The sequence below is a fragment of the Strix aluco genome, chromosome 5 (genome assembly GCF_031877795.1).
Source record: "Strix aluco isolate bStrAlu1 chromosome 5, bStrAlu1.hap1, whole genome shotgun sequence".
In the NCBI taxonomy this organism is placed as follows: domain Eukaryota; kingdom Metazoa; phylum Chordata; class Aves; order Strigiformes; family Strigidae; genus Strix; species Strix aluco.
The window spans coordinates 23,839,181-23,851,370 of NC_133935.1; the positions used below are offsets into that span (position 1 = coordinate 23,839,181).

Sequence of the window (12,190 nt, forward strand, 5' to 3'; positions counted from 1 at the left end):
TTGCTGTGAAGTGCTTTACCCGGGCCCCAGGAAGGCAGCAGACTTCCCTATGAAGAGGGTCTGGTCTGCGTATTGGGCCTTTGACACCCCTCAGAATGGAGTCACACACTACAATGACCGTCCTGTGGTTCTTTTTAGAATTGGTTTTAATACCTGGTCCAGAACGACCTGGCCTTGGTAGACCTTCATCTTCCTCCATGTTTGACTCATTTTCTTCATCCTTCTCTGCTTCATTCACAAGTTCCAGGGCCCCATATCTGTTGTGAAGGAGCACTATGCAAGGTGAGGGAGGTCGGGAGAGGATTTTCATGCCTCCTTACGTGTTTCCAGTCTCCCCCATCTCTTAGGTCCCCTCCCCTACCAGGCAGAAGCCTGGTGGCGAGAGGGTGAGGGGTTTCTTCTGTAATTGTGCTTGTGAATTTGTACATTGGACAGAGTGTAGTGCTTGATTATCTCTACTAGCTTTAATGAACTAGCTTGACTACTGGAGAAGTTTAGGTATAGCTGCCTGGGGCTCCAGGGGAACTAATTTATGCCCCAGATAACATTAACATTTTAAATAGGTTGGGTGGAGCTCTGGGCTGTTGAATCTTGGCATCTTCTGGTATATAAGGTAGTTAAAACTAGTGTCAGTGTCACTTTATTGTACTGCTTTGTGTGATGAATACACATTTGAAGTGGCAGTGCAGCTAGTTTTCTGTATGAACATAGGCTGCATCCACCTTCTAGATAGCTTATACACTAAGGTTATTAGTCCTGTGTTTTCATAACACTCTGGCTTTTAACTTCAACTCTGGCTTTTAACTTTAAAGCTTACTTTGAAGTGACTTCTTTTTGAAAAACATTACTGTTCATTGAATCAAATGGGGGGTCCCATTAGTTTTTTACTTATTTCTCTGGTCACAAATGCTGTACAGAGTTCTGTTGACTGAGGTATGTACGGTTATATATATACAGAGCTCAGTGTGAACTCACGGTCCAGTTCTGCAGTGCTTTAAGCTTTTTAAATTAACTAGGTGTACTTAAGCAAGTGCAGAATCTCTTTAAAGTTGGGGTATGCACCTATGCAAAATAATCACCATATTACTGAATACTTTCTTGAGCAAAAGTGTTCAAAAACTTGCTATTCAGTTTTCAGAAGCTAAGCCTAAATTTAGTCTCCAAAATCCATTTAGACTCTTAAAAAGAAAGCAGCATTCAAAATCCACAACTGTTTTTAACTGCAAGGGTTTTTTTTTTAATATCAGCACACTCATTATTTTCTTAAGAATCTTGAATGAATTTAAAAACATAACTTTAGATATTTGTAAGTACCATCGGGTACTTGGTATGAGTTGAAGTACTAATTATTTTGAGAGGCAACATTCAGAGAACTATGAGTGTTTCTAAATTGTTTGGAATGAAAGCTGCAGTGAAATAAAGGCTCTTGCATTGTGCAGCATGGTTTCTTGATGTATGGAGCATCACAGAAATTCATTATCACCTTTTCTTTATTTTAAAAAAACCCCCACACAACAGATCCCCAAATGGGGTCGTCCTGAAATAGACTCCTATGGAGACCAAATGGAGATTCCTGAAATAGGCTATTACGTGGTTAGAGGTGCATTCATCAATAGAAGTATGGAGAATATTTAATTTTCAGTAACTGGAGGTGACAGGGATATATATAGATATGTAGTCCCTGGATATGTAGTATATAGATACGTAGTCCCAAAAGTAACCCTCTTGTCTATATGCTTTCTGAAATTTTCAATATTTTAAGAAAGGAATAGAAACTGGTAAGGTGCTTCCCCCTTGCTTCTCTGAATTTACTGATATGTGTCCAGCATATCAAGATTGCAGTTAATTAGACTAGATGTCAGGAAGTATTTCTTTACAGAACGGGTTATTAGGCAGTGGAATGGATTGCCCAGGGAGGTGGTGGAATCCCCATCCCTGGAGGTGTTTAAGAGTAGGGTCGATATAGCGCTGGGTGATACGGTGTAGATGGGAACTGGCAGTGCTAGGTTAATGGTTGGACTAGATGATCTTCAAGGTCCTTTCCAACCTAGTTGATTCTGTGATTCTGTGATTCTGAGATGGCTTCAGTTCTTTTCTGGTGTGTAACTGGGCTGGGGAGACTTCTTAAATTTAAGAAATAAATTTACCAATGTTACCATTTTATTTCTATATTTCTTTTATAAATTGTCAATAAAGCTGATTTAGAAACCCTAGAGAGAACAGTAATAGGACATAAACTATCAATATTTAGACAGAACACTTTTACTTACAGTATTTCTAAACAGAAGACAAAGAGAGTATACCAGGTGACTTTGGATAGCCAATATAAGTGATATTTTTACCCCTCAAGTGATTGAGGAGGAAAAGAAACAATTTTAATAGTGGGAGAGAGATATTTATTGGAAGTGGTGTTGATACATGGAAAGTTACTTACTGATTTATGTAAATCAATTAAAAAAGCCACTCACTGAAAAGGATTTGTTGATATTATTGAAATATGTATTTGAAATTACTTGCATGTGTAGATTTAATGAGTTTCTAAATTTATTAATATTTCTTGTGAGTAATTGAATGCTTGTATTTTTAGGTAAAATTTGGAAATACAACATTTAAGACAGATGTGTATCCCAAATCACTTAATCCTCAGTGGAATTCTGAGTGGTTCAAATTTGAAGTAAGTATTTAAGAGTTTGCCTGTATCTGTGTAGACACTCTGGTTTAGATGCTCTTAATGAAATAATTTCATTTCAGGCAGAAAATGAGTTTTGAGGAGTGAAGTGTGTTTCTGTTTAAATACACATGAAGCCTTTTCAGCAAACATATCTACAGTGAGGCCTTGTTTGCTGAAGGGGTCTCCTTGGCTTTTTAGGGCTGTTTCTAAAGATAAAAGCTTGCCAGATTGGAGCCAGCTCAAATATTATTCTGTGTAATACTAAAAAAAAAAGGCAGAGGTGAAAGTGGGGGAAAAATAGCATTATGGATTAGGCTTTCAGATACCAGTATGGGTATGCTTGTATTTTTTTTTAAAGGGGTAATTTTGAGTAAGTAAAGTTAACTGGTATTTGAAATGTTACTTTGGATTGAAAAAGTAATGCATTTGACAGAGAAGAAAATGGAGAATTCCTATGAGAAAATTACAAAACAAAGATCTTGGACAACAGTTATCGGACATTCTTTTTGTTTCCTTATGTAATAATGAGGGCACTCAGCATTTTCCTGTAATTGCTTGTTGCCTTCCAAGGTCTAATTCATTGATGTCCTTTGACATTATGCCCTGAACAAGTATTCACATATTCCTCTTTTTCTGGTAACTTTTTTTTTTTTAAAAAGTAATGGTATTTAGAATAAATTAATTGTTAAAACATTGGAATATATAGTACTGGTTCATTTATAGTGTTGTAAGATAATATCACAGTATAAACATGGTTGTAAATATATGTACATGTAATAAGTGATGTAATAGTTGTTAATGTTAGAAATATTTTAGAGCGAATATAAAATAGTAAGGTTAGGCAGGTTGTTAATCAATACAGAATGCTTGATTAAGAAAGTTTTTTTATCTTTGAGTTCCTGGTGCTCTTCAGTGTACTTTGTGGTGTTGAAATTCTATCAGTTTTTTTATCTTTGAGTTCCTGGTGTCATTTTTTGGGGAGGGGAAAGAGCTGATCTGTATGGAGGGGGTTTTTTTACAATAAAAGAAATCTCAAAATTCTATCTTTTTTGCATGGAAAAATGGATTTGGGAAAGAAAAGAGCCAAACAGCAACATTGGGAAAAGAAAAGAATTCCGCGTTTCAGAGGGTGGAAAAACACTAACTGCTTAAGACATTGTGTGTGTGTATAGTTTGATCTTTTTGCAAGACTACATGTTATAATTCTGCAAACACTTACATGAGTCATCCCACTGCATTTAGCAAATCTGATCCTTAGTTTGTGACATTCAACACAAAAAGCTGTAGAATGTCTATATTTGTATATATGGATTATTGCATTTATTTAGGAAAGCACATGTCTGAAAATACTGAATTTTTACAGTGTCTTGATTTCTTTTAAGCCACTGACCAGTGTGGAAGGGTGAGAGCACCAATAATCCTAACTTCAGAGTATAATAGTCCTCTGAGATGCTTTATCTTAAATTTTCTTTTTTTTTTTTTTTAATGAAAAGTATATTGTGGAGATGGGTAGACAATCTAGGGAATGTGACTTACATCATGTGGAATTTTAAAATGTGTAATCTCTGTAATCTTGACTCTCTGTTTTTCTCCCAGTGATTACTCTGGTTCCAGGATCTCACCAGTCTGAAGGGTAAAATCAAAATAAGTTGAATGTGTTGTTTAGATACAGGAAGTCAAAATGACAGATTTGTCTGTGTCAGGTCATTGTACATAACTGTCTCCTTTTTTGCATTTGTTTTTCATCAGTGTTTCCCTGCATTTTTAAAAAATACTCAGATTCCATCTTAATATTTGTTTGTAGGTAGATGATGAAGAGCTACAAGATGAGCCTCTCCAGATCACAGTTCTTGATCATGATACCTACAGTGCTAATGATGCCATTGGCAAAGTGTACATAGATATTGATCCTTTGCTCTATAGTGAAGCAGCTACAGTTATTTCAGGATGGTTTCCAATTTATGACACCATTCATGGTAAGATTTGCTAATTTAGAAGTAAAACGATGATATTTGAGATGTAATCTGCTTCTTACAATCTTCATTTCTGTAAACTGTCTTCAGAAATTTGTAATAATTTTAGTCTTGGGAACTGGAAAGCTACTTTTTTGGTGTTTTTTTCCTTATTTCTGGTATGAGAAAATTTCTCATGTAGTAGCTCAGACTAGTGCTTGGCAGAACGTCTTCCATAGAACTTGTGACAAGTGGAAAAAATCTTCACATGGTGTTTAAAATAGTTACTGCAAAATTCAAATTTACGAAAAAGACCCAAACATACTTTTCCAATTACCATGTGTTTACTAAAAGAATATGCTTTTGCTGAAGTCACTTGGGGTGTGCCTTCCTAGGATGATGAGATGGAGGGACAGGATGTGACCTATCTTCAACATAAAGTACAGGGTGAAATTCCTTTTCCCTGTAGAAAGTACTCTTAGTGCTAGGTAGATTTCATCAGAATATCTTGAAGGTACAAGAAAATGAAGTTAATGATACTTTTGGGTTTGATTTTAATGAAACGCAGCTTTTGTCCCAGAAAGTCAAGGTCAGTTTACAGCAATTAGCTTGCTGCTTCAATACCTTATTGCAGAACACCTGTGTGGTTGTCATTACCACCCTTGCTCATTATCCTGTGTCAATTAAATGACCTAATGTCCTGGTTTCAGCCAGGATGAATTAGCTTTCCTTGGGCTGAGAGGGAGCATAGCTAGAGGGCTGGGCCCGGATCGGTTACTGGAGTATTCCATGCCATGTGACATCATGCTCAGTGTATAAAGGAGACACGTGCTCTCTCAGTTCCGTTTTCCGGTCAGTGCAGTGGGATTTCTGGTGTGGTCGGGATCGCTGCTGGGGACGGGCTGCTTACCGGTCACCAGGTGTTGAGCAACTGCATTGTCTATTACCTGTTTGGACTTACTGTTGTTACTGTTGTTTTGTTACTATCACTAAACTGTTTTTTTTTTTAATTCAACCTACAAATTTTCTTTTTTTGTCCATCCCCTATTTCACCCGGGTGGATTGGGGAACCTAAGTGACTGGCTGTGTGGTGATTGGCTATGGCCCAGTTCAAACCAGGACACCTGTTAAAAGCTAATTATAAATCATTGTTGGGAAATAATTGATGGTATTTACTAGATGATCATCATAACTAATGCAAAGTATTTTTTACATTTAAAAGTTATATTGAAGAAGTTTTTTGAGAAATACCACATGTATTTTTCTTACTTGTCCTATTCACATTTTCCAGTTGTACGTTTTCTTTTGAAGTAAAATTAGGTGAACACTTGTCTCAGGGTGTATACAACTTTTATGTCAGAGAGAATTCGCTTTTTCAATACTTTTGTAGATCTTTTAGTATTTCACAGCTTTTTTTTCTATTTAAATAAAATCAGAATTCTTGTATTTTCATGCTCATATCAGTAGATTTTATTTATCTTGATCCTTGGCGAACAGTAATTGATGCTTCCTTAAAAAAAATCAATATAATGTTTATAAATTTTTTATTAAGAATTTTTTTTTTACCTCAACATGATTATTTGTGAAAAGTATAGGAACCTGAGGCACTTGCTGTTACAGTAACTGAAGGCTTCTTTCTACTGGCATTTTGGAAGATAGACTTAAGTGACTTTAATGCAATAATGTCAGAGTCAATCTACATAACAAATGCTTTTGTTTGAGTGTCATATACTTACGTGATAAAGGCTTCTGAAGACACTAGGGATCAGACTCATCAAGAAGTTTAGTCCTCACTATGTCAGAACTTAATAATTTGTGAAATGAATTTGTTACTTGGTGGGGAAAAAGAAGAAAAAGCTCAGCACAGGAAAGAGAAAAATCAAGAAGGAATGGTTGTCTGTTGAGAAAATATTTCCATATAGTATATCCAACCTTGTGTGCTAAGGATATCTTGGGACAGTCACAATACTTACATACTGGTTTTATACCCTTGCTGCATTGATGGTACAGGGCAAAGGAGTAGAGAGAGCACTTGCATACTGCAGCAGAGGCCACTGCAGTATCGGGAAGCTGATGGCTTCTCTTTTTCCAATCCCATCTTTCTTCTAAAGTCCTGTTTGATGCAGCCGGTATTTGACAACTGTTGCTTGCAAAACTTCAGCCTCAAAGGCTTGGCAGAACTAGAAACTTCCTCGGAGATGGTGTCTCTGCAGGAGACCTGAGAGACAAGGAAATGTCTTCCAGCTCCTCTGGCCCAGGCTAGAATTGACATGTGAACTGCCAGTTGAACTGAATGGTTCTAGCAGGGTGTTATAGTACATTCTTTGCAGAAAAGCTAATTCATTGGTAATAGAAAGTGCATTAATTACTAGTAATAGGGAATAATTACTATGGCTAGTTTTGTATTTGTTTCTGATACAGCTTCTCATTTTTTATATTTTTTTATTGATAGGTATACGTGGGGAGATCAATGTGGTGGTGAAAGTAGATCTCTTCAATGATTTAAACAGATTTAGACAGTCATCCTGTGGAGTCAAGTTTTTTTGCAGTAAGTAGAGGAAAAAAGTTTATTTGAACAGAAACTTTTTGCCTGCCCCTTTTTTTCTTTCTTTACCTATTCTGTCAGTTTCCCTTCTTTCACCAGCTCATTGCTTAAGCCTAGTGGATATTACATTGAAGCCAGTAGCAAATGCAGAAAATTATGTAGTTTGCTTTTTTAAAAAATAAATTTTTACTGTTCATATTTTAAAACCATGTAAATAACTGATTTTTCCTGTCCTTATCTTTCTTAAGTTGCATTTCAGTGCCTGTGCGTACTCTCATTGTGTTATTTTGGGTGCATATCCTGTTAGAGGCACAAAGTGAAAAGTTTTCATAATGGAACATGTTGTAACTAATATACTGAACTGTTGTTCCAGGGTCTCCCAGAACAAAACTGCTTGGGTATGTCCACATTTTAACAGAAAATCATGTGGATTACTTCATGATATCGTTCACATCACTTATGTGTAATTTTCTGTTTTTTTTGAATTCTTGGCTCACAGACTCATGTCTTACATCTTTTATATATATTTTTTTTAACAGCTACATCTATTCCTAAGTGTTACAGAGCAGTAATAATTCATGGATTTGTGGAAGAACTTGTAGTTAATGAAGACCCAGAATACCAGTGGATAGACCGAATTCGTACACCAAGGGCATCGAATGAGGCTAGACAAAGACTTATTTCACTCATGTCAGGTATAAAAATGGTTATTGCTGCTTTTAAAAATATTCACCATTTAAATAAGTGATTTGCTTAAGACAAGATTGTATGTGATTTTTGGTATGTGTTATGTTTGTTTTTTCAGTGTCTTCTGTTTCTGAAGTTTCTATTATCCTAATTGAGTGCCCATATGGTGAGGCCATGCTGCTGTCTAATTTGTTGGTTGTTTTTAGCAAGGTCAAAGACACCTGTGGAACATTATTGAAGATGTTAACCCATATGAGGACTATTACTAGAATTTTGCCTGGAGCAATTAAAATAACAAACTACTCCACCCTCTTTGAACTATTTCAAAGTATGTGAACAAATATACACCATTTCAGATACAGCATGTATTAATACTTATCTTACTCATCCTGTCTTTTCAAAGTCAAGATTGGTTCATTGTTTCTCAAGCATACTTCTGTATTGCCTTGCATCAATTCTGCAGGACATACCTGCAGTTACTGGAGAGACCAGTGATAAAAGTCAGTTGATGTCTCCACAGTATCAAGTATTTGCACAGATTTTTTTTTTGTGTGTGTGTTACTGATTCTTACAAACAGCAGTTGTGAACCAAGGTCCTCCTGTTTCAGTGCCTCCAGAACAGAACACCCCTACTCTAGAGTACTTGTACACTAAGACAAGAGAAAATTAGTTGATAGAAGTGACAATATTAAAGGTGTAAGGAATACAAATAAATTATGAAAAATAGCCACTAGAGTGATAGGTGGTTGTTTCAGTTCTCTAATGGGCTCTTAATGTTGACAGGTTTCTTGTAGATACAGCTGTGTTTTAATTTTAAGGAAGATAGAAGTGAGTTGGGTTTTGCAAGCATGTATGGAGATCTTTAGTAAGTGGAGTAACATAAAAGAGATCATGGAGATGTTACTCAGTATCTTCATTAGGAGAGCCATCATGTTTTGAGGAAAAATGTGAAAAAACAATATTGTCAAAACGGACATGAATTCACTTTTTATGAGGTTTTTAATATAGCTTTCCTGGTATGTCAGTTTGCAGGATTAACATTTGCATATCTCTTGCCTTGCATAAATAGTGGAAGTGGATAAAGTAGCACATGTGGAACTATTCTGCTAGATTTTATTAATATTTTTATTCGTGGCAGTGATTAAGAGGAAAAAACCCAAAAGACCTCATAGCAATACCGTTTCATGTGGTGTAATATAATGCTTCACATTGCAATCATTGTTACTGGTGGCCACACCTAAAGAATCCTGAAGAAATCTGTAACTTCTGAGAATGACCCAGGCTGTTTCATAGATCTCTGTCATATTGTGATGTATATGTAGAAAAGAATTCATTGTCAACCTTGGCTTCAGTGGAATCCTTAGCAATTTTCACTCAGCTAAAAGCTTGAATGATCTGCCTCAAACTTAGAGATTTTTCAGGACCACCAAAGGCATAATTTCAGCCTCTGTTAAGAAGTTTACGGTAAGAACTGTAAGTTTAAAACCAAGCTTCTAGATATCTGTAGTGCTCATTTCATTCCATTTGATTTCCTAACATCACTGACTTCAGGACTGTTAGGTTATCCTCTGTGACAGGTTTTTTCCAGTTTGTTAACAGAGGATTTTGGAAATCTTTCATTTTCATCAGAAGAGAGATGATATTTTCCACCTAGTATTACTAAGGCTATCTAGCTGCATAGATCAATGAACTTTTTTTTTAAAGCATCCTGCTAAGTAAGCATCTATGGCACACCAGTGTCTTATAGTTGCAGTCTTTCAGTCTTTGTGTGCAGCTAAGAGAGAAGTGGCAGTCTTTTGTTTGCAGTGGGAGAGTGCATGCATATGTAGTATTGTGTTTTGTTTATTTGGTGTTACGTTTTGTAGATGAGGCTGCCATATTAAACACTATTAATTTAAAAAGAGCAAAAAGTATGAATTAGGTTGCAATATTGTCATGGTTTGAGCCCAGAGGGCAACTGAGGACCATGCAGCCACTTGCCTACTCCTTCCGCCTCTGGGATGGGAAAGAGAAAATAAAACAAAAGGCTCTGGAATTGAGACAAGAACAGGGAGGGAATGACTCACCCATTATGGTCACTGGCAAAAGACAAGACTCCTTAGGGGAAGAAAAAGAGCAATTTAATTCACACACCACCACCACCAACTTAACAATCAGACTAGAACAGTGAGAAGTACAACCACATCTTAAAACACCTTCTCTCCACCCCTCCCTTCTTCCCAGGCTCAGCTTTGTTCCTGATTTCTCTACCTCCTCCCCTCCAGTGGTGTAGCGGGGCAGGGGCTGGGGGTTGTGGTCAGTTCATCACCCATTGTTTTTGCCACTCCTTCCTCCTCAGCAGGACTCCCTACACTCTTCCCCTGCTCCAGCATGGGGTCCCTCTCAGAAGAGACAGTCCTCCATGAACTTTCTCCAGCGTGAGTCTCTCCTACAGGCTGCAGCTCTTCCCGAACTGCTCCAGTGCGGGTCCCTGCTGTGTATTGCAGTCCTCTCAGCAACAAACTACAGTAGTGGGGGCTTCTTCCCACAGAGTCCCAGCCTTCTTTGGGCACAGCCACCTGCTCCAGCATGGGGTTCTCCATGGGCTGCATGTTGGCATCTGCTCCACTGGTGACCTCCATGGGCTGCAGGGGCACAGCCTGTCCTCTTGCCACAGGCTGCAGGGGGGGTGTCTCTGATCTGGCACACCTCCCCCCATTCCTCCTCCTTCTCCTCCTCCTGCTTTCTTCCACTGACCTCAGTGTTTGCATAGGTGTTCCCACTCCTAAATATGTTATCACAGAGGCATGGTCACCATTGCTAATTGGATCGGCCTTAACCAGAGGGAGTGTGCTGGGTTTTTGTAGTATGGTTTTTGGTAGCAGGGGAGGGGGCTACAGGGGTGGCCCTTGTGAGAAGTGCCCTGCAGCTCCAGGTTGGACCCGCCTCCAGCCAAGGCCGAGCCAATTAGCGATGACTGCTGCACCTCTGCAATAATGTATTTAAGAAGGGGAACCTGGGAGGGGGTTGGGAGTTGTGAGGAGAAGTTAGGAGAAGGACACCTACGTGAACACTGAGGTCAGTGGAAGGAAGGAGGAGAAGGGAGCAAGATGTGCTGGAGTAGAGACCCCCCTGTATCATGTCGTGAGAGGGCAGGCTCTGCCTCTGCAGCCCATGGAGGTCACTGATGGAGCAGATGCTGACTTGCAGCCGGTGGAGGACGCCACACTGGAACAGGCAGCTGCACCCGAAGAAGGTCAAGATTTTGCAGGGAGAAGCCCCTGCTCTAGTAGTTTGGTGCTGGGAGGACTGCAGCATGTTGAGGTGACCTACGCTGGAGCACCTTGGGAGGAATGCATCCCATAGGAAGGACTCACAATGGAGAAAGTTTGTGGAGGACTGTCTCCTGTGAGAGGGGAATCACATGGAATAGGGGAAGAATGCAGTGGAGTGCTTCCCCCCATGCTTGGAGGAAGGAGCGGTGGGACTGACTGTGCCACCCATTCCCTGCCCCTGTGCTGCTGAGGGGAGGAGGTAGAGATATAGGGAACAAAACTGAGCCTGGGAAGAAGGGAGGGGTGGGAGAAGGTGTTTTTAAGATGTGGTAATGCTGTTTGTTAAGTCTTGTTTTTGTTAGTGTTTGAATTAGTGATGTTCTTTTTTTTTCCCCTAAAGAGGCTGCCTTTTGCCCATGAAGGTAATGGGTAAGTCATCCCTCCTTGTCTTTGTCTCGATTCCTGAGCCTTTTGCTTCATTTTCTCCTTCCCAGAGCTGGGGGGGAAGGAGTGAGTGAACAGCATTGTGGTCCTCAGTTGCCCTCAGGGCTCAAACCCTGACAGTCAGCTCCAACTTGGAGCCTGGGGACCTTCGAGAAGCTTCTTGCAGGGGCCACTGCTGTACTCTCCCCACTACCAAAAACCCCCACCACACACACAAACCCCACACAAATATGCTTAAATAAGTTTGTAAATAAAAAATCATAGATGCCTATCCATATGGATTTCAAAGATGTCGCATTGTTCTGAACTGTATGAAGGAGTATTTAGAAACTTACATGTTTCAGCGCACATCTTGACCATCTCTTTCTCTAGTTAAAAAAGGTCAAAACTAATGAAAACAAAAACCGGAGAAAAACTTCTCTGAAATAACATGTTGTTTTGGCAATCAGAATAGATTTGGAGAAAAAAAGGAAAAAAGCTGTGCAAATCATGAATATCATACTATGTTAGAGGATACTATGTTACAGGAGGCAGAGATTGTGACCAGCTGCTTGGCACAATTATGTAAGGTTGGTTTTATTACCTGTTTAATGACTTGGTTGACAGTTCCAAAAGCAGAGTCCAAGGACCACAAAGG

At 38.8% G+C, this 12,190-nt stretch overlaps 1 protein-coding gene across 14 annotated transcripts in view; it reads left to right on the forward strand.

Annotated features, from left to right (window-relative positions):
- The window catches only part of C2CD5 (C2 calcium dependent domain containing 5), a 73,488-nt gene that overhangs the window by 5,763 nt on the left and 55,535 nt on the right, over nt 1-12,190 (forward strand). For all 14 annotated transcript variants that reach the window (XM_074826398.1, XM_074826400.1, XM_074826402.1 and 11 more), the window contains exons 2-5: nt 2,588-2,674; nt 4,476-4,647; nt 7,076-7,171; nt 7,708-7,863. In XM_074826398.1, coding sequence (XP_074682499.1) covers nt 2,588-2,674; nt 4,476-4,647; nt 7,076-7,171; nt 7,708-7,863 — 511 coding nt within the window. The remainder of the gene's footprint in view (nt 1-2,587; nt 2,675-4,475; nt 4,648-7,075; nt 7,172-7,707; nt 7,864-12,190) is intronic.